Source organism: Triplophysa dalaica, chromosome 2 (assembly GCF_015846415.1).
Source record: "Triplophysa dalaica isolate WHDGS20190420 chromosome 2, ASM1584641v1, whole genome shotgun sequence".
NCBI classification, from domain to species: Eukaryota; Metazoa; Chordata; class Actinopteri; order Cypriniformes; family Nemacheilidae; genus Triplophysa; species Triplophysa dalaica.
The window spans coordinates 8296784-8320194 of record NC_079543.1 but is presented as its reverse complement, the minus strand read 5'-3'; the positions used below and the strand labels follow the sequence as shown (position 1 = coordinate 8320194).

General features: G+C 38.9%; 2 protein-coding genes across 2 annotated transcripts; both read right to left on the bottom strand.

Moving 5' to 3' along the window:
* Nucleotides 1–4406: 4406 nt before the first annotated feature.
* LOC130410121 (early growth response protein 4) lies at nucleotides 4407–7742 on the bottom strand. Its single transcript, XM_056734571.1, has 2 exons — nucleotides 7254–7742; nucleotides 4407–7022 (listed from the first exon to the last, which is right to left on the bottom strand). The coding sequence occupies exons 1-2, from the start codon at nucleotides 7408–7410 to the stop codon at nucleotides 5710–5712; spliced, it is 1470 nt and encodes a 489-aa protein (XP_056590549.1). The 5' UTR covers nucleotides 7411–7742; the 3' UTR covers nucleotides 4407–5709.
* Nucleotides 7743–13801: 6059 nt separating this feature from the next.
* mogs (mannosyl-oligosaccharide glucosidase) lies at nucleotides 13802–22029 on the bottom strand. The gene is made up of 5 exons (XM_056737371.1): nucleotides 21967–22029; nucleotides 21293–21691; nucleotides 20989–21212; nucleotides 19782–19975; nucleotides 13802–16199 (listed from the first exon to the last, which is right to left on the bottom strand). The coding sequence occupies exons 2-5, from the start codon at nucleotides 21636–21638 to the stop codon at nucleotides 14441–14443; spliced, it is 2523 nt and encodes an 840-aa protein (XP_056593349.1). The 5' UTR covers nucleotides 21639–21691; nucleotides 21967–22029; the 3' UTR covers nucleotides 13802–14440.
* Nucleotides 22030–23411: the final 1382 nt, after the last annotated feature.

The following is a 23411-nucleotide window of genomic DNA, read 5'->3' as shown; positions in this document are numbered from 1 at the left end:
AACACATTAGATTCTTGATTTAAGCAATATCAAAACCTTTAAATGTGCTCTATAAATAAAGGATGGTTTGACATAGAAGAGCACAGTCATTCTATACCTTGTACAGCATTCTATCTAGTCATGTGCAAGCACATGCAGTCATTTTTACAACAAACTTGTCAGTTCTATAGCCTGTTCAAGCACAATAATATCCACATGAATAGTGATAGCTCTGTCCACACACAAATGATATATGTGCACACGGCTCATGCACATATAATAGCACATTATTCTTAAGCAGAGTTTTGAGGAATAGTACTGAAAGTGTATGTATAGACTACTCCCGCTGAGCCCTGACAGTGTGAGTTAAGCACACCCAACCCACTCATTTGCTAATGCCCTTTTGGAAAAAGGATTTCAACTATTACATTCTGATAGTGTGGGGGTGGAGGGGGGTTGGGGGTGGCAAAAAATCAGAAAACACGCAGAAATGTATTACTATATAGAAATGTTCCATAAACCTAGAAGTCTATCAAAACAGTGAGACCAAAATCATATGCTATAAATAAAAGAGAAATGATTCCTGGCGATTCATAAGCACTACAGCGCTAGTTCCAATTGCACATTCATGAATGAGGTAAACTTCATTTGAGGTAACTGTTGCCTCATCATGGCACTCACTAATTTGACGCGATCTATGCATCTGTGTATGTAACAGCCCATCTTCATCTCTTAATTTTAATCATGGTCCCGCACTAATCTGAATACACGCCATGCTGTTTATTTCCATTTATCATGCACAATTTCATCCTCTCTTTCTCTTTCTTCACCTCTTCCGTTCATACTCTGACACACGCTGACATGGATGGCCAAATGTGACATAGCCATTGCTGGCCAAGCCTCATTACCGCAGCACAAATGTCAGCCACACCACAATCACTGTCCCACTGAGAACTGGGTAACAGTCTCTATTCAAGGCTTTTCCTGCCTTATGACTACAGAATGTGCCATATGGGTACATGTGTATTTTTGCATTTTAGTTGAAGGTAAAGTGTTGGATAATCATTGCTAATCATAACATTGAGTTTCAAGATAAACAACTTGTAAGTTGTAAGAAAGGGCAACTGTTGGTGTTTAATGGCAGATCATATGGATTTCACAATAAGCCTAGAAAGCGGCTGAATGGTTCGTTTTAAAAGATGGGCAAAAAAATCATACACCATGAATCTTTCTAAATGTTCTCCAACAGGCAAAGTCATATTATAGAGGCCACAAGTAAAAAAAGGAAAGAAAATCTAATTTGTGGTTAATCTCTTGCGGTAATATTTTGTAATCATTCTCCTGGGCTGTCTTTATAAACTGTCCACATGTTTGGTTTGTAATGTTTTGCCAGTCCTCCTGAAATTCTTCTCAGAGCTGAGCTACAGTTTACACAATTCCATGCAAATGCCAACCTTAAGATAACAAAATCAAGTTTTTACCAAAGGTTTTCATCATACTGGTCAGATGTCAATATGTGAATTGTCGGCAAAAAAAATGATCACATTTTCCGCAGTCAGATAATTGAATTGTCGCATCCCGGTCCATTTTCCTCAAACTTAAAATGGACTCATGAAAATTAATAACTATTGTATGTTTGTATGGTATTATTGCTTTTGGTTTGCACATGTAATTCACATAAATTGTATGTTGTCTCTCAAGAACATGCATTGTTTTTGGCACATCACATAACACATTAATTTTTCCATCTTTTAAAATAGAAATAAAGAAAGAATATGTAATTTGTAAAAAGTGAGAACTTACTTTTGTATGTTTATTTTGAACTACACACAGCATGAAACTAACACAACATTGTCCTTCGGCAATACTGGAACTATAAAAAGACTTACTTTTTGTTCGTAGGAATGCTCTTCTTCACCTGCTTCAAAGCTTACGGTGTTATATTGACAGCGTTGCATTAACAGTTTAACAGTTTTGAACTGTTCTGGGGTCTAAAGGCTCTTTGCCTCCACCGCACCATCAAGGACAGCTTTGAGCCGTTCTACCATGTGATTGAATTGCTTTCAGGCAATTCATCTCACTCAAAACGTTCACCTCTCCATTCCATTTTGGCGCACCGTGACGCTTAACCCTTGTTGCCATAGTGATGTTTCACCGTGGAATACAGCGGTAGCCTGGACGAGACTCCTTGACCCCTTGGATTAACTTGCCATTTAGTGCGGAATAAAAACACCTCGGCAAGTTCTCGAATCCCTACACTAGTGTCTATCCTGACTGGTAATATTAATGAAGAAATTCGCTTACGGAACAATGGTAAGAATCAAACACTTAAATGTTTGCATAACGAGCTCTTTTACCTCGCCACTTCTCCATCTTAATCATTTGCACTCTCCAAAACACCCACACCCTTCTTCACGATCGGAGACAGGACCGTCGGGCCAGGGAGCCATCCGACGAATTAATCCGCTAAGGCTGATTGCCATCAGTGGCTTATGATTATGCACCCTGATTACAAAGCCCACCCGAGGACCGTGCTACACCGGCTACACATCGTCAAGGTGGATATAAAATCACGCAATGATTGCGCTGGGATGGATCAATCTCGCTGCCGCATCGTCTTTTAGCTTAGTCTGAAGTGCAACTATGATTAATAAGGTGTACTTGAGACCTATATAGCTAGTAGCACTTAACGAGACCTCCGGCTTTTAAAAGTCGGCCTTGACGCGTCATAAAACAAACACTTAATTTGACCGGCATGAAGAAATTTCATGCACCTAGAAACCTAGACGGGCCTTTCGACAGGCAATGAATAAACCTATACAGTAAGCTAGTGTTTCCTTGTACTTAGTCCTTATAACTAGTCCTTTAGTAGGCTTATTTTATTACATAGCATCCTCAGCAACAAACCAAACACAATCTCACGACAAAATTTTAACTATTGTACGTTGTGGCCAATTTTGGCTAATTTGTATCAATTCGTGCTAAATCATTTGTACATTTTTGTCCAATTTGCTTTCATGCCAGTGTCTTTCGGGTAGGGGTGGAGTTAGAGCTTTTTAGAATTTTTTCTAGTTATCGTACTTTTTTGTACGATTCACAGGATTGAAGAATGTACCTATTCAAACTTAACATTTTTATGTCTATTGGATTTATGTCTAACCAATCAAATTCTTTATATTATTGGTTGGTAAAAGTTTTCAGGGTGATTCAGCTTAAACTCAATTGTACAGTGAGTAGAGTCTCTCCCTCTGGCCATCGTGCTGAGAAGGGATGTAGTTTGGAATTGGAGGGTAAATTTCTGACTTTGATTAAAGATTATGAAGGTTCATGAACAAAAAAAGTATAATGACCCACACCAATAAATCATGTATAAAAAACACTGCCATATTAGATGGAAAATAAGGATTTCATTTTTTTTCATGGTGACTTTAGGTCAAAATTTGAGCAAAATTTAATTTGAAGAGTCAAAATTAAAACGGATTGTTTATTCATCCTCTTGTTATTCAAACCTATATGTCTTTCTTTCTTTCACAAAGGAAGATATGTGGTAACCAAACAGCGCTGGCACCCATTCGCTTCAATTGTATAGACACAAAACCAATGCAAGTGAATGGGGGCCAGTTAACAACATTCATTAAAATATTTTCTGTTATGCGGAAGAAAGAAAGTTTTACAGGTTGAAATAACGAGAGTGTGAGTAAATGATCACAGAATTTTCATTTTAGGGTGAACTTCATTTTTATTTTTTTTATTCTCTCAACAGAGTAGTAACTGTGGAACCTTGGTTGTGAGTCATCTAGTGCCCTTCCTTTTGGTTGCGTTTAGAAAACATGGTATGTATGATTTTTGGCATGTTATGAATATCTGCTTCCATCTGGTCCTTCTGAACCTTTCTGACGAATAGCTGAACAATCCCTCATAGATGAAATGTTGTACTATCATATGCACACTGTAATATAAGGCAGCATTTAACTCCTTATCATCCTGGTTTCATATTAATCTACTTTTTAAAGAGATCTATTCCTCTGTCTGATGAAATGTAGTGTGGCGTAATATAAAACCCATCACGTCCTGATGGTTACAGTGCCTAAGCATCAGTGAGACAGCATCGGAGTGGGACGCGTCATGCGTACAGGGCAGCCTACGTGTTGTGGAGTCTCTTTTGCTGCTACGCTTTTGGTGACAGATTGCAAGAACTTGAAACATGTAGGTGTGTCTGCATGAGAGAGACATGGACAGATCAGTGGAATATATGCAAAACTGCACTTATAGCATGGATAAATTATCATTTTCAGTGAACAGCCTTCTCTTTAAACACCTCAAGAAATGTTTTTATTTGTAAATATTTGTCATAAAAATAACAAACATCAATTTTCATCCAAAGTATTGCGTATAAACTGTCTTGATATGTACAAATTCAGTTCTCCAGTGTAATTACTATAACTTAAGGCAAGTTCAATTTTTTTCTACATTTCCCCTATTACTGCGTTTGATTAATTCAGCTATTACAAAACAAAAGCTTTTAGTCTGAAAGGCATATCAAAATTGTTCAAAGATGTAAAAGAGCTATTGAAATCTGCAGCAGTGTATGCTTTCTAATCACATAACAGCAATGTCAAATCCAGTGCTATTCTACTTTTTTCCTCATTACATCACAAAATATAGGAGTCATGTGAACTGGATAATTGATTCATGAATCATAATTAGGGTCATAATTTCGAACAGTAATACACAAGTATGATCTGGTAAAGAAATGTCCTATAGCAGATACCTTGGGCAGACAGGGGTATTAAAACCTGAATAATACATTCAAATAGATGCTGATTATGTAAGTTCAAGACATCTTTTGGTGTGGCCTGTGTCTTCACACAGGAGACGTTTTAAATAGAGATATAAATCATTTCTCTGACTAAAATTAAATGTAAAAAGTAGCAGTTGTTAGAAAAATACAAATGATCATTGGAATATAAATGTATTTATTTCTTCCCATTGGCTATGTAGATTTGACAATAGCAGAACTGAAACCTTTAACTGTACAACACAATTACCATTCGATAGCATAGCAACAAAATGAAACATTTATAAAAGGGGAAAAACGTTGTAAAAACCTTGGCACACTAACCAATAATGCCACCATGTTGTAAAACGAGGTAAATCTGACATCTGCAGCAAGGCATCCATCAGAGATTATTAATATCACTCAAACATATACATGCATTTTAAAGAAGTCTTACAGGTGACGGCGTTAGAATATAAAAGACCAAAAAAGCACGAAATAAAACACTTGAAGTTCGAAAGTGGAGATAAGTGCAATACATTCCAGCTGTGCGTTTTACCACCGCGTTACAATGCAAGGTCGAGGTTGGAGCTGTTCCATGGTCAAAGTGCTGAACTTCAGTTCATGTGTTCTGCAACACACGCTCCCCGATAGGGAAAGATAATGGCCGAGGAAAACGATACAAATCCACAACATTACGCACTTGCTGCACATGCAGCAAGGTTCATTGTGGGAGGTCCCGTTTTATGATTTTTGTCCCCCTTTTTAGGCAACCTGTCACCTCAGTGGACCTTTACGCTCGTACGGGTCGCTTGCAACAATTGCCACAACGTTTATGTTGAGCTTTGGAGTCGTAATCTGTACCTTAAACAATAGAAATCTTGAATCTTCCAAGACGGTAAGATTTAACATTACGCACAGCAAGAGGCCGTGACGCCCATCGCAATTCTCGTTCAAATGGCTTCGGGCAAAGTAAACGGCCATGAATTAACAACTTGTGGCTTCAACTCCATCTTTTCTTTCTGTTTGAGGTGCACGCGGCCGTGCCGTTTTCTCTCGTCGCTCCTGGCAAAGCGTTTGCCGCAGACATCACAAGAAAAAGGTTTTTCACCCGTGTGAGTGCGCGTGTGCGTGGTCAGATGGTCGCTTCTGCTGAAGCTTCGCAAACAGATGCGGCACTGAAAAGGTTTGTGTCCCGTGTGGATGCGGATGTGCCTGTTGAGCTCATCCGATCGAGAGAATCGACGGTCGCAGGTCTCCATGGGACACGAGAAGGGTTTCTCCTTCGCGGGCCCGGTGGATGAGGCAGGGCTCTTTCTCGCTCTATTAGGTTTCTGAGCCCGTGTGTAAGTTTGACTAAAGGACTCTGGTAATAAAGATGAATACAAGACTGAGTCTATCGTTGAGGTCGAGTAAGTTGTGTCACAGCTAGACTGGAGGTCAATATTTGGAAATACGGTGGGTTTCAAAAGACTGTTGGATTGGATATCCATCACTGGAGCGGAGTAGTTAAACATGGTGGTGTTAAAACCTTGTGTGCAAGTATCTCCAAAGCACTGCTCTTGTTTTAGGGTGCCTTCCACTTTGAATTCAATCTCTGGGTTTGGGCACATGGGAGAGTAGGAGTCCAAAAGCTCTTTCACGTCCACCTGTTGATCGGTTGAAAAACTATTGGACATTGCGAATGCCTCTGACTGAAAGCCAGCATCCAGGTAGTTATCCGACTTATTAAAAGTTCCCCACTCATAACAGCTGCTCTCGAATTCATTTTTTATCACCACAGGGAACGTGGCGCTTTCTGACAGCGGCTCCGCGTCATGGGTCGAAGCCTGCGCGGAAGAGCAAAAGTTCAGGTGCGATGCAGCAGAGTCCTGGGCCTGCGTGGTGGTCTGGGAGTCTGGGTAGCTGTGGCCTGCCTGTCCCGGGGAATACAGCGGCGGGGTGGCGCTGCCGATCGAGCACGTGGAGGCCTGTCTCTGGACCGCCTCGTCGCCAAAACTGCTACTGCCAGTGGGCACAGTGGAAGGAGTGCCAATCATCGTACCGTCCGCGCACTGACGGGCGTCCGACACGGGGGTTGTTGAGATGCCTACGATTTCGGTGATCATGTTGAGCAATGTTTCCGTGCTGCACGGCGTTCCTTGAGATGTTTCCACGTAGAAACTGCCTGAGTAAGCCAAGGAGGTTGCGTAGCTTTGTTTAGGACCGTGACAAGAGTTGTACTGGTCTGTACTGGTGGGCTCTGTTTTGGGGGTAATAGGTGCACCTGCCATGGAGAAAAACAGCCATGCGTCAGTATACGAAAAGCTTTTAGTGGAACGCGCAAATCAGTTATGTAACTACATGTCACACGTTATACAGTTTGAGGGGCGGTCTAAAATGATTTAACTTTCCTTTATGTATTACATATTTTCTATGCACAAGTATGCAAACCCCACATAGTCTATAACAAATACAGCTTAAGAAACTGCGGTGCAGAAGTCTGTCAGAAACTCACCGTGTGCAAACTGGGTAGGTGCTGTCCTTCCAGAGTCCACGAAGGCATCCTGGCTGTCTTTCGAGCCGTGAGTTTCCATGCCGATAGCAGAACTGTTACAGTTTTCAAACTGAGAGTAGAAAGAATCTTGAGAGTTTAAATCCATGTTGTTTAGCATTTTCCCGTAAAACGATTGCTTCCCAATGGCTGTCAGTCCAAGCTGGTTATTAAAAAAGGTGGTATGCAAACACAAGTGTGAACAGAAACGGATCCGATAGTTAAGTCCGTAAAGGTGCTCGTCCAAAAGAAACGTAAATGATCTGGAATTCCCTTTTTTTAGATATGCGTCAAGGTATTATAGCTCTCCAGCTATCTGTTGATAAGTAGATCTGTTGATTCTCACACTAACGGCTTCCCTTCGCTCGCCTTTTATACACTCCGTCTAACCGATCAGCCCTCCTCCCCATTCATTGTCTCCAGTGAGAGGATTCCCCGCTGCGTGTCATCTTCGTGACCATATATGGACAGAGGATATGACGGGCTTCCCCATAAAAGGAGAGTTACGGTTCTGACGCTTCAACAAGTTTGTCGTTCAATGTAAGGGAACGAGGGAGAGCCAGCCCAGATCTATTGCTAATTCAAAATATATGCTTTACATTGCGTTTTCGAATACATGGGATGTTGACAAGAACAAATGTAAAGAGCTTTAAAATGTGTAAAATAAATTAATATTTTAATTTCCTCTGTAGCATAAAATAAAATATATGAACAGCTGTTTGTTGTTATTATCCAGGCTTAATTTTGGTCAGAAGCTGACCACATAACGGTATAGACAACTCAGAAGCAGTCACTTTTTTATATTGTCAGATACTTGTTTTGTACAAAAAGTTCAGGCTAATTAAATTACATTAACGTCTTAATTTAATGTCTATGAATTTAGAAATATTTATTTTTTATTTACATACCGTACATTTCTAATAAACGGGCATGCAAATGTGTTGTAAGGTTTGCACTGTTAATAAAATAAAATAAAAGATTCTTAGCAACTCGCATTATTTGTGTCCCCTCGTTCATGGTTACTTTTACCATCTTATTATTGTACACGTCATCTTTTATCTTTACAACAATACTTACTTTCAAACATGTTTTAACCATAACTATTCAAGCCTTTGATAAAAACGCACAAAGCTACTTTTACTCTCTGTAATCTAATTATAATTAGCCATACCTTTTTGGATAGCAAAACAAAATATGGCCTTTTATAGTATAGATACAAAACAATAAATAAAGTATATAATATATACAGTCATAACAACATAAGCATCGCATTCGTCACACTTTCGCGGAAGGGTTGTGGTAAATGTCCACTGTTTTCAGCACCATGGAAAGCGCCTCTTAAAATAAGCTACACACAATATGACTTTGCGGCCTGCAGATTGTGCAACAATCAACGTATACAAATTAATCTCTCTGAATCTCTATAGGATTTTGCCACTCTAACACCACTTATTTAACAATATTGATACGCTTTCCTAAGCAAGCCTACACAATAAGCTAGCTCTACGTGTTAAAACAAGATTTACATAAATAGAAATGTGTTCAACTTTTTTTTAATAAGTAGCTAATGTATTTACAGTAAACAAATGTCCAAATACGTACAATAGTTGCATGTAGTTATTTTGCTTGTGCTATTCCAGACACCTCGGATTTAAGATATGTCCCACCACAACCCGGAAATAACGTCTGGCACTGCGCTCTTTCACTTACTAAATACTTTAATGCTACAAAGCTATTAGTAAGATACAGGTTTATACATACTATTAATGTTACTAGCCTATATCCAGGCGTTAGTTATCAAGTGCTTAAAAAATGTCTTAAACATAGCTTTGTGCTCTTTGTGAAAGGAACCGACCATTATATGGTCACTTGAACTGTATAAGGAGGTAAAAACTTATAAGTTCGTGTGCTTTTAAAGAGCACTTCATAACTAACACTTGTCCTGTCTTACTGTGCAGTAATAGCCGTGACTTCCACTCCTGTGCGATACTACTTTGCCTAGGCCACTGGAGCACCAATGGAGGACGAAAAGAGATACGAGGAAGAATTCGTTCTGCAGTGGGCTGGAAAAAGCGAGGCACTCATTTAGCACATGCCTACTCAAGTATCTTTTGTTTACCCAAACTATTTATGTATTTATTTATGTTGCGGCCAAGTGAAAATGTTAGGATGGTGGAAGATATTGGCAGTTGGTACTTCAACGCTTCATTTATTTATTTTATAACTTATTTTTGCGCACAATGACAAAAAGCGGCCATATTCCAGACGGAACTATTAGAAAGCAGACGAACTATTCCTATGATAATGATGATACTTAAGGAGTTTGACATTTATTGGAGGTAACTCGTCGCATCACACTAGTTTCCCCTTATTCAAGGCCCTAATATCCCCCTCTCCAGTGGTCTCTCCCAGTTGACCTAAACGTATTAAAAAGCTCTCCTCTTTAAGAGTTCATAACACCGAGACGCTGTTGTGATAACTGCCGAGTAGCGCTCACCTCTCGCCTCTGCAAAATGCCACGGAGCTCAGTAATGGGTTTATGTAATTCCTGCACTTACCAAGATTATTATACCGAAGAAATGCAATGTAAAAGTGTAATGAGACCACAGATGCATCGGTATTTTCTCGAAAGTTTCTTTGAAAGGAAACGTCGGATGATATATCTCGAGTCCATTCAGATGATGGGGTGGCTACGGTCGAATGGCAAAATAGATCACGTCGGTACACATAGTCACGAAGTACTAAATATGACTTTCAAATTAAGTTACAAGGAACAAAAAACTAAATCGAAAATTGTCTCCGTTTGATTCCTCTAAAACTCTCAACAGACCCATATAAAATGGTATTATGACATTCATAATTTGTCTAATTCCCAGGGCAACAATTAGGAAAAATTGCATCTCATGCATGCATCTTATATAATAACACAGATGATTAAAATATGCTGCAGACAATATACAATTTTACGAATGATGCATTTTTATTCTTGTTATCTAAGTAAAATAATAATATGAATTTTCTACTGTACAATATTAAGCTTATAGTCTTTCAATGCACAAAGATGTGTTCAGAAGAGAGGCAGAGAGGAGGTATTTGGAGCACTTTTCAAGGTTTTCAAGAGGCAGAAGAAACTGCATGTCACATTACTGCAAAATGTCCCATGTTACAAACCTCCCAATGTCACCAGATGAAGGCTCTTCTCCATCAAACCGTTGCAACAATGAAGCCTCTAAGAAACCGAAAAAAGGGATTGAGAGAGAATCTTTAACCGGAAACACGACTTGACACAGTCTTGTATCACACTTTTCTAGGCTGCCAAATATTTCCTTCTCTTTTTCTCGCTTACTTTATAATCCCTAGTTATGTCATTCTCCCCCGTCAATGCATGACTATATAACAGTGCTAGAGCCCCTTACAGAGAAGCGGAAAGGTAACTCAGTCCTTGTACTGTGGGAGTGGGGTTAGGGAAGCCCGACTGCAGAAAGTAAAACCCCACTCAGCTGCAGGTTTCCCTTGTGCTCCAGAAATACACCCGCTCGCCCACCCTGGTCCCCGGACATCCATCCTCGCCTTTCAGGCTGGGAGGGGCCGGAGCTCAAGCTTTCTTCCTGATCGTGACTACGGAGGGTTCCAGCAGTTCCCCGCCCGCTCTGACTGACTCCCCCACATTCCCAGCAACCTCTTCTCTACTCCGAGGCGCAGCTACAGAGCACACCAGCAGGCCGATCTGGCTCTACTCCAGCTACCTGTAGTTATCTAATCACTATCAATGAGAATGCCTTATCGCGCTAAGCTAATTCACAGTTCATGTTCACAGCAGGGGGCTCATCGATTTTGCACTTTTGCTTGTCATGGGGATAAGGCCCGTTACTTTCTCTCAAACTCGCAGCGGGACCCGGCTTATTTGGAGAAATGAATGAACTCATCCTTCATTCGGAGACAAACTCTTAAGGCAAACAGCCTGTTCACATCGGATGCCCCTAGTTTTCTCCTGCTGTCTATTTTAAACGGTCTGCGCTGCCTATTTCCTCATGAGACAGACTTTATAACCGCAACCCCGTCAAGGTGATTCAATAAAAACCTTCAAAGAATTCATCACCTTTTCAGAGGGACAACTGAAGACTGAAAAGGGATGAGTCTTTTCAAACAGATTGCACTGCTGCTATGAGGAAAAAAGCAACTAAGAATGTGGTGTCTCTCTCTCCTTGCTAACATAAGTAACTATGGTAACAGGCGCTCTGCATGGCACTGCTTCCACAAGCTCTCCAGAAATAAAACTGTTGGGCTAAGAGCGAGCAGGTAAAGACAAAAGATCCTGGGTGCCACTATTTATAGAGGCAGGCTTACATAATCTCCACACAGACCTGCACTGGCCGAGGGAGGCTGGCTGTTGGGGCGAGAGCGGGACAGGGGCACTGGCCCTGGATCCGAGCAATGTCTGGAGGTTATACTGTAGATGATAAAAGCAAACATCTTTCTGGAGGGGGAGGAAGCGAAAACGCAAAAGCAAAAGAACAGAGAGGGGGATGAAAAGATGGCTGAAAGAAATGTGTGGATTGGATTTTATGCTGGTTGCTGTGCCAAAGGGTGAAAGCTTGGCCAAGCTCGGCATACACGCTTGTTGTTCAGCAAGTAAGGCTCCCGTGGGAGACATACCAGTGTGTGGTGGGAGACGATGGCATTGAACGTCACTGCATCAGCGATTTCATCACCGATCGATTCGCTGAGGTAACAAGCAATTATGACCAAGGCACTGTGACCCAAACGCACTATATGACACGCATATATAAAGTGCCAGATCATGACATCAACAGAAAACCCAGCTGAAGCCTGAGATGAAAACATCACAGTGATGCAACAGTGTCATCGGGTAATGTGCAAAATTGAAAGCCATGTGGCTTTAAATACATTCTGCATTCCCCTGGCTTAAACAGCCCAGTATATATACTGTATGTAAAAAGTGGTGATCAGAGGATGACTAAATGGCTCCACCTAGCAGGCATGTGCCATCATTACACTTTCCACACTGTAACACGGATACTTCTAAGCAGGCCGAATGAAGTGTGAATGAACAGCTCCATTCGCTGCAGAATTTAATCAGCAAATGAACCACTTCATAACGTTAAAACAGAAGCCTTTGAGAATTTAATGCTATAATTGCTCCATTACAGGGCAAAAAGTGTGACTCACATGAACATGTCTCCTACAACTCGTACCAATGGATGCAAACAGAGGCTCAGGAACTCATCAATGCGCAAATGGAGGAACTCTGACTCATCTATTTATGCCTGTGCGTTAGATCTCGCTAATGCTGTTTTGGCTATTATCCCATTGTACCGTGCGTCTGTGCAGGGGGGGATTGCGCATTGAGTGTTTTAGTCACACCAATCAACCAAAAACTACAAAGACGGGGAGATGCATTTCAAAGGCCGATAGCAATGAGGGCAACATACTATGATGCCCAAGGGGTATGTAAACATAGAGCAAGATGCGTGTTTATCTCATTTCTCTGATTGACCTCGAAGTCCCATGCATTGTATTGTATGACCAAATAGAAAATATCAAACAGAGCGTGAATCATCTACAAGCTTAGATCTCCAAAACACTGCTGATGCAACCAGGAGTGTTCACAGAGATGACATCACTTTTGAACTTCTCACCAAAAAACAACAACAATACATTTCTCTAACAGAGTAAATAAAAAACAATGTTGCATCATTGTAAAGTTGTTTACTAAATAAGAATACAAATAACCGGACATATCAATAATAAGAAAAATGATAACATTTATCCATCCATTCCCTGGGCCTGCTTTTACGCTACACGGAATCGAGGGGTGTGAGGTCTATTCTAGTATCTTGGTCCAAAAGCATGGTTATATTAAGTTTAGGTTAAAGTTAATTCACATATTTTCCAGTTTCGGCTGAAACAGGAAGACTGTTTTGAGTTTTGGAAGTCCAGCTTAACATTTAATCGCCTAATCAAGACAGGAAGGACCGATACTAAATGACCTACACTTTAAATGAAATTAAATTGAACACTTGTTAGCTTTAGTCTACATTAACAACCAGTTCACTTCAATTACCACAAATCATCACGACAACACGTTTCAAAAGGATTTTATTCTTTAAAAACAGAAATGATATTGGGTTGATAAAAATAATAGGGCAGCACAGCATTAGTCGCAACTAATCGAAAGCAAAATAAAAGCCTTTGTTTACATTATATATGTGTGTCTTCTGTGTATTATAATTATGCATAAATGAATACAAACACGTCAATGTATATATTTCGAAATGTTTACAGATGTTTGATTTTTGAGAATTATCATCTAATTTTTTTGGAACCAAACTCATATCTATTATATATTGTATAATTAACATTATACATAAATATAAATATTTAATATAATATTTATATATATTGTATTTTTTTTTCTTAAAATTATACATGGATGTTTGTGTATTTATATACACATAATTAATATACACAGTACACACACATACAGTATATTATGTAAACAAAAACATTTATTCAAGTTCAAGTTCATTTTATTTGTATAGCACATTTACAACAGCCACCAGGCTGACCAAAGTGCTTTATAGGAGAAAAGATTTATGTGTAGATTAATACGTATTAATCGCAACTAATTGTTGTAAAACCCTAATAGAAAAAGCACATGCACATACAAAAAGTATACCACAGCTTTGAATGTATTGCAATGATTGATCAATACTTGTGACAAATACTATCTAGCATTCCTTTTCAAGTACACCAAAGAAGAATTTTGAAAAAAGATTACAAAAAGATTTTGATTTTTTTTGTTAAATTAAGCCGAACAGCAATGACAGAAAAAAGGTGCACAGTCATTTCCTGAAGTAATAGTTATAGCTTTGCCAGATCCAGGAAAAAGCCTGTGCATCTTAAACCTGAGGAAACACATTAAATCACAGTAAACGATATGTAAAATTTTAATATTTTAACCGCTTGGATTTCATTTATAATAATAAATGAGAATCTAAAACGAAAATCACAAACTTGCATTTTTGTTTTCAAATGATCTAAAAATGAAATAAATTTTATTAGAACAAACATTTGGCACCGTTTCAACACCTTGACTCATCATGCTGATTCCAGCCTGCTTCTGATTCTCAGTATTTTTCGGCCATTATTAGTACAGTCAGAGCTGACCAGCCTGTAAAGGGGTGGCTACCTTGTCCCCTTCCAGTGCTATCGCTGTATTGTTCCCATATGTATCCAGTTTCCAGATACTGCTTGTAAACATTTTGAATAAGGTTAGTCCTGAGCTCTTGATAGATGGCAGATGCTTTCTCCTTGTATGGCCCTTCAATGTTGCCATAGTGATGCAGTGCTCTAACAGCCAGGTAGTTGATGTTGATCCAAATGGGACCTCGCCAGTAGGGGGCGTCATGTTCCGTGTTCCTCTTCATATAGAGAGGATCTGCCCGCGAGAGCGAACGCAGACCGTAGGACGTCCAAAGGCGTTCTGGATCTTGAATGTCTCGTAAAATATGCTCCAGTTTAGGAGAGTCTGGTGTCAGAATATGAAGCAAGAAAGGGAAAAGGCTAACATAGCCTAACGCATTCACATACTGCAGTTTGGGAGCCCTGCGAACTGAACGAACCAGTCGGGTAACCGGAAACTGGTGCCGTGGTTGTCCGGGGGGCACATATACCTTTTCCTGCTGAAGTGACACAGCTTGGGTGTGGTTGCCATAATCGCTGAAAGCCTGCAGACTATCGGACCAGTGCAGCTCATTTAACAGCTCATTATTGCTGAGGGTTAGATGGGTGTTCTCGTATACCTTATGGGGTTCCCCAAGTATTCTCGCCACATTTTCCATAATCCCAGAGGCCAAGGCCATCCAGCAATACAAATCCACGTGCCTCTCCTCAGATGAGGGGTGGGAAGCCCGTGGGTAGTCATCCAGACCAGACGTCAGGGTCTTGGGATTTAGAAAAAGATTGGTGTCTTTGTCCCTCCCTCGCCAACGGTAGGAATTAGCCACGGGTCCAGCTTGGGTGGTGTTAAACCACTCGAACCACGTCTGCAGTCTTGGGTAAAGCCTTCTCAATACAGGAAGGTGAGAGGACAGCCTATCTGGGTCGGTCTGCAGTTGCTCCACCAGCTGTTGCAGAACCAGGAACAGCGTGGGCGGGTTGGCATTTTCATTGTGCTGCACTATAAACTCGGATGGTACTTTGCTGCGTGCCTCGTCGTCCAAGATCTGCTCACGTGGGATCCAGCCTTCGACGTTGATGAGATCGAGCCAGTGTGCTATGACCTCCAGTGATAACGGAGGGTCCCATTTGCTCAGAAGGAGCTGGTGAAAACCTTCGTCCCAGAGAAAGCCCCTTGGAAAGAAAGAGCGAGATGGAACCGCCGTGAAAAGTGGGCTTTCGGGATAAAGCAAGGGATGCTCGTTGTAAACCGACTGTACGACCGACTGGCCGTAAAAATATCCCATACCACCAAGCATGTTGCTAAAAGCTGCCTTGGCGAATTTGATCTGTGATGATGTGAACTCTTTTGCTTGGAGGCCAAAGGTACCCTCGAACTTCTCATCGAATGCCACCTTACGCCTCTCCAGCTCATCTGTGAGAACAGAGCCCGCGAGCTGATTCGGCCGGTCGCGGAAGCTTCCAGATTCAAACAAAACTTCGATTTGAAAAGGTGTCTGAACGGTCACCTGATGCACAACAAAGTCGCTCTCCATCTTGGGATCGTGCTGCTGATTGTGATGGGTGGTGACTTTGTGAGAGTCCAGAGCGAAATATGATCTTTTTTCACCTTTTGGAGGACTGAAAATGAACTTGTGGTTTAGGCTGTTCTTCGCTATATCCGTCAGTTTATCCAGGCCAGGGCTCCTGGTCTTCAGGTAATTAAATCTGAAAAGAAGAGAGACAGCATATGCTAACCTGAATTTCATTCTTTTTTCTTTCACACCAAAAATATTACAATAAGTATTAGCACATATTATATTAGCATAATAGATACTGCATTGAGATTACAAATCTTTAACTTTTACTTGTGTATCAAAGATGTAAGGGTGTAGTTAAGATCACGATTATAGAGAACAACATTATCACAGTTATCAATATTATCACGACTTTATTAACATGTTCTTGAAATGTAAAAAAGGTACTGATGTAAACCAAATTTAATATTAAGTTTACCTGTAAATGCCCTTTTGTTTGACTTGCATTAAATAAATAACATTAATATTAGTCATGGCACGTTGGGGGCATGAGGTAAAAGTTTTCTTGTTCAGATTAAACAGACTCATGTGGGTAAATAAGATTTTCATATAAACAGAAAACAATTCAGCAAATCATCTGTCTGTGTGTGTTGTGAGAAACTAGAGCCCTTTTCACAAAGATATGGAAAACGTGTCCAGGAATTTGTCCTGGGATCATTAGATTTTGTTCATCCACATGATTTTCTGAAATCTCCCGTGAAGATCCTGTAAATACATGTGATGTAATATACTGCCATCCAATGATGTGTGAATTTTTTTGTCATGAAAATAAGGTTGTTCACTATGAAAGCTATTTCCCTGCAGTGTTTTTAGCTCTATAGGCTATGTCTGTCCATCGGATAAGATGTGAAACTAAGGTCCTGACTCTCTGCGGTCATTAAAAATCCCAAATTCACCCATTCACCTCTACACATCATGGCCTCCTAATCATCCCCATATGTACTAAATTGCTTTGCAACAAAAAGCTGGTGTGTGCTGGGCTTTCTGGCACAATATGGCTGCCGTCGCCTCATCCAGGTGGATGCTGCACATTGGTGGTGGTTGAGGAGATTCCCCCTTCCTTGTAAAGCGCTATGAGTTCCCAGAAAAGCACTATATAAATGTAACTTATTATTATGTTTTTTATTATATAGCGCGATTTGTTATTATTACTGCCTTCCTTTATTTAGTGCTAAATAGCCCTAAATAATCTCTCTTTTTTGGGGTTATTATTCTGTACCATATATTGTTGTCTTTTGCAAATGACAAAGACGTCAATTTTAAAACGAACTTTTTTTATTTATATTTTTTATTGGTAAATGCCAAACAACGAAGAGGAATGAGGCACAAGAACGCAAGGCAGTCTAATAGCCCAACGAGATTATAATATAAAAACATTTAAAATAAAATAAATATAAAATGTCATATGAAAACAATTAAAAACAAATTGTTCAGGCTTGTTCGATGCAAACTTACACAGAATACCGAAAGCACGGTATCAGGCCTGTAGCAGTGAAAATAGTGTAACAGAGACCAGCGAGAGAGAGCTGTGCAAGTAATCCAGACTACGCTACTTCAAAGGTTGCTCTTTTGACAACTATGGGAGACGCTCGTCACCCATAGTGGATAGACGCTGGTTCGAGATGCGCTAGGATAGAAGTTGGTCATTTTCACTAACAAACAGTATCAAGCCCTGTTTACAGGTATACGTTAATATTTGTTAACTTTATTATATTTATTAAAGTTGAATGATTTATGGCATTTATAGTATATATTAAATATAATTATTGACACCCCACAACAGACCTCACTACTTTTCAAACCCTGGCTACGGCCATGAAAGAACAAACCTTAGGTAATACTGGAGTCATGAGGATTCATGTGTTAAAACAGCCCAGCTTAACTACATGTTTGTTATATAATGTATTAATTAACGCCTCAAAGTAAAACTTACCAAATAGACCCTTAATAAAGAACAAGAGTTCTTCTGAGCATACAAATATTTTAACCTCAAAATTAAATAATAAATGTTGGGGGAAACGATAAAAAATGTCTACTTTTTGAGGCAGAGAACCACCCCTGGGTATTATAATTTTTCAGTATCATGATGTACAAAATGAGTTTAAAAATAAGTTTATCATTTTTTTAAAACAAGTTCAAACTGCGTTTAGAAGCAGACAACGATATTCTTGCACGTGACCTTATGTTTGGTGATTAGGAATCTTGCATTCATCCATGATTTAAATATTTTATTTTGTATTTTTCGATTTACTAACAAACAAAAAATACTTGAATACTGAACTTGTTTCCCTAGCCAAATTATTGACGATTTAATACAGATGCGTGTCATCACTGCATGGCTTTTACATCATTGTTTCAGGCTCTCGTTCACACAGTGTGCTTCAAGGGACTCATCCCATTAATGTTACAAGGTTTCCCTTTCAGGAATCATTTTTCGAATGCGTTTGCATGCACACAGATGGGGTTTAGTTGTACTTGGAAGTTCTAATTAGAAGCACTATCATCACAAACTCTTAGGAGCAGACGTGAATCAATACGTATGGCTTATTTTTTTCCGAATGTCAATACTCCTGACTTACTCTCCTGACATAAACTAACAAATCCCACGTTTCATGTTGCATCTATGTTATTCCCACTGAAAAAAATGTATTATGTGCCTTAGTAGATTTTATGACAATAAATTATTAAAATATGTATTTATATAACATATATAATTATGTTCCTGTTTTTAACAACAACAAAAAAAAACAGTTAAAAAAATGTAAAAATCTTGATCAAGATTTTAATTATTTTCTTTGAGTAATTTTAATTGAACAAATTATGTAAATCCAACTCAATTTGATTATGTTACACCCATTAAATTGGTCAGATTAAGTTTACTTATTTATTTCGTTAGTTTGTAGAAAGATTTACCTTGGCCGTTGACCTGTAGTTCCAATCACGCTTCGCATCTGAACGCTTTAGGAGATTAACTGTCATTAAGATTGTGTTTTTTAGTAAAAAAGAAAGAATTGTTTGTGCTTTTTGTTGATTTATCTTTGATACTATTTTTGGGTTGATAAGTTTTTTTTAAATTGTTACCTTTGATAAGAAGAGCGGTGCTTGTGCCTAGGCTGAGGGAGACACGATATTAGTCATGAAGTGTGTTTTTTCACTTATTGAGCAGTAACTGTGCTAATGCCAGTACAGAGACCACCAGTCTCTTCTAACTTGACTATTATTTTGTGATTTTTTTATATTTTAACATGAAAGTAAGTGATCCGTGAAGTCTGAGTTAGACACTTGTTTTTGAACAGCGTCATTTTTTGGTTTAGCTTAAGTAACATTTACGTGATATTTTAACAAAAACTAAATTTATTTAATACGTAGAAATTACTTTATTCTGGTTAGTAAGTTGTACTTGAATTATAGCAGCAAATTTTACTTAAAAAATGTTTGTGCAAATTTTTATGAGGATTTTATTAAGTAAATTCTACAAGTTACTTTTTTCAGTGCTCTTGGTAACTTTGTTTGATGCTGGACAGGGTTTTTCAAGCAGAAACACTTGTATGGTTTAACGGATATTAAGATATGAAGTGGTAATACTAACAGTTGGAAGTTATTGTCACGGTAAAGCACCAAACTGGTAATCGTTACATCCCTATTGTGTATGCGTGTACAGTGCCCAGTTTACTAAAAGCAATCCACATTTGTGTGTTGATGCACAACATACTTGGCATATTTGCCAGCAGCACCTTCCCCTGCAGTGGGTTTTCCAAAAGTGATCTTGAAGTTGCCTAGCTCTTCAGATGTTCCTGTAACAGAACTCAAGTGATTTTTCTCTTCTACGTGAGCTTGCAAGGAACCTTGAACGTCTGTGGCAGCGTAGAACATCAGTGAGATTACTGGAGCCGTGACAGCAGAGCTCTGTCAATCAAAGACAAAACAAACATGACCAAGCTCTTTGGATAATGAAACTAAATATTCTTTTTTGTTTGTTCATCAAAATTACCCTCAGACATTTTATATTAGTACGAATGTATGAGCTTCGAATTTAATGTTTAAATTTGAGAATTTTATGTGTGATTTTTTGTGGTTGAAATGAAGGCATTTAGGTGAGCAAACAACGCAACACCAATCATCACCTCTGTAATTACAAGACAATGCAATTGTTACCATCAATTATATGTTTTATAACAAACTGGTATACCACTTAAATACATAATACTGGTATTACTGGTTCGGTTGAGTAAGACTATAACCTAAGCTCTTCTTAATCACAAAATTACATTGTTTGTTCTTTGTTTACTAAAATGTGCATTCCAAAGTGAGTGGACCAACTGCTACTCAGGTGAAGACTTGGAAATATAAATGTTATCTTCCTTAGTCAAAGTGCTTAAAGTAAAACTACAAAAGTTACATTCCGCTAATTTCATGCTCTTAAATGGGCTCAAATGTTCATTCTTAAAACCTAAAAATGTTTAAAACGAAATATACTGTATATAAAATTAAGTATACAATAAATACAATTAGAGGAAAAAATGAATACTGACGTCATATCAGTTTTCTATCAAACCAAAGTTTTACACAGAGCATGTCGACATCACACCAGATCACAACCAGCTTAAATGTTTCACTTGATCCCAGTCAACCCCACAGAAATTAAATATTTTAGTTCACAGAACAAATGTATCATGAGGGTCAAATTTTACTATGGCATTAGAAACTGAAAACTTTTGCTTTAGTGTGATACTGCATCTGTACCACTAGGTTTCAGTATACAACAATAAAGCATAACTAAATCCACATGTAAAAGGCTCTAGCATCTGTTCATAAAAAACAACTAGCATCTGATTTGACGAGTCATATCTCATATATCTTTGCTTTACAATACTCTCCAGATTTATATATATCCTCCTAAAAAAATGCTTTCTACTCACATGTTGCTTTGCAGTAATTCTCCATGTCCAGTCACCACCGTGATCTCCACCCATACGCTTCACAAACTCTGTTGTGAGGGTGAAATCGCGGTCATGAATCTCCTGGACTCCAAAAGAGACGCCATCATGCATCAGCCATCCGTAGCCCTGCAAACGGTCCCCTTGCTCACAAGTGTGTCTCAAATTTCCATCAACATCAGCAAACTGACGCATCCACATTAAACCTAAATAAAATGAAAAATAGTCATACATCCCAATTTGAATGCGTAAAACAAAATGTAAGCATCAATGTGCAACACACTACCTGTTACAACAGATCTGGGACTTCTTGTTTTCATTCCAAAGTACACATGGGGGCGGTGTGAACCCCAAAATCTCTCTGGAGACACAGCAGGACTTGAGCTATTTACATTCAGAACCCGTGGAGATGGGTGCAAGGATACGACCCTCTTGGCCAAGGCTGAACGCATATAAAGAGCATAGAAAAACCAGATGAGGCTGAAGATGCACAAACCGATGGATATATTGATGAACACCTTTCCGATGTCAGTTTTATTTTTCTTTTCTCTGCGTGGTGGAGCAGGTGCTTTTTCTTCTCTTGGACTAGGCACTCCATCACCTGTCAATAACCTCTTACGCCGCTTAGTCATCTTTCCTTTGACCTAACCAAGCCTATCTGGGGATGACCGTCATTCAAATGCACCTGCAAGCCACAGACATAATTTGAAATGTAACTACATTACATAAGTTGTGTTATATACCACTGCATTTACTGTAATAATTGACACCATAACGTGACAATAACGTCATCTTAATGCACACAGCGCTCCAAATAGGCAATATGGCCAGCTGAACGCACGAATGAAAGATCGTCCGTAAATATACATATAAATATATACATATTTCACAAATGTAATACTAGTTTATTAATTTAATACGCGCGATTACTGCATTACATTTAATTTTGGTTGACGTTACCTTATCTACGTGTCGGTACACTACTGGACTTCATTATCAGCAGCATGGGCACTTCCGCATTTCCTCACAGTGAAGCTTAAGGAAAAGCACAAATCGACTTTTCTTCAAAATAAAAGACCCGAGCGGTGCATGGTTATAATTTAAAGATAAGTCTTTCAGTCCTTTGGTCTATCCTGATCAGAGGTGTCAAAAGTATTCACATTCATTACTCAAGTAGAAGTATAGATACGAGGTTTTAAAAAGAATTCTGTAGAAGTTGAAGTATCAACTCAAAGTTTTTACCAAAAGTACTGGTTTCAAAACTACTTGAAGTATAAAAGTAATGTGAGGAAAAAAAATCCCATTAAGGACAAAAGCTTAGGCCGCACCACAGGGGTCTATTGTGCACTACCCCACCTACTCAAAAACACATTTTTGTAAAGGCCATAAGACTATAATGTTATATTAAAATGTTAATGTTGAAAAATTCGGGATGCACCAGGCTACCTGTTTCAGCCGCATATATGCCCATTGAAAATGAACACATTTTAGTACAATGCAAATACATTAAAGAACCTAATGTGTGTACTACTGAGCATTCACATGAGTTTTATCAGGCCAGGACAAAAAAGAAGGAAGACCGCATGCACCCTCGCCCAACCCCATCCCCCTAAATAGTCTTTAACATGTTACTTATTAAATGTTACATGATTAAGAACAGGCAACTGTTTGTCAAAAATATATATTTTTCACTTAGCAACACAAACCTAAACTATTATAAATATTGACTGGCAATTTTGTAAATATCAGTTCAAATGTTTATTAGTTAACAGTCACCTAAACAATGTTGACATTTAGGCATTTGGAAGACGCCCAAAGCGACTTACATTGCTTTACCCTATACATTTTACATAGGTATTCGCAATCCCCTGGGGTCGAACCCACAACCTTGCGACGTTAACGCAATGCTCTTCCCACTGAGCTACAGGAAAGCTATATTGAATAAAATAGGTTGATGCTTTGAGCAAATATCATATGCTACTGTCAAATAAAATGGTATTAACAAATGGCACCCCTTGAATAGATTACATTAGGCATACTTTACATTTTATTGTTATCAGCAATAATTAATCAAACAATTGAACACAAAATGTAAAGAAAACAGCGTCCTCAAGAGACTACCATACACAGCCACTAGATGGCGCATTACGTCATTCGTACAGCGTTTGTCCGCATTAATCCGTATGTAATAAAAGGTTCATATTGCGGTATTTATACATTTAAATGTATGCATTCAGTAGAGCCTTCGACGCTTTTATATTAAACAGTGACTAGATCAGCCATTTGTATAGATTAAAGCCATTAAATCGAGGAATGGCCTATTTTAGTCTCTGTATATAGATAATATTAAGCATATCACATAGACGTCTCAACTTCTTGACTCGGGATTTTCTGTATACGTTACA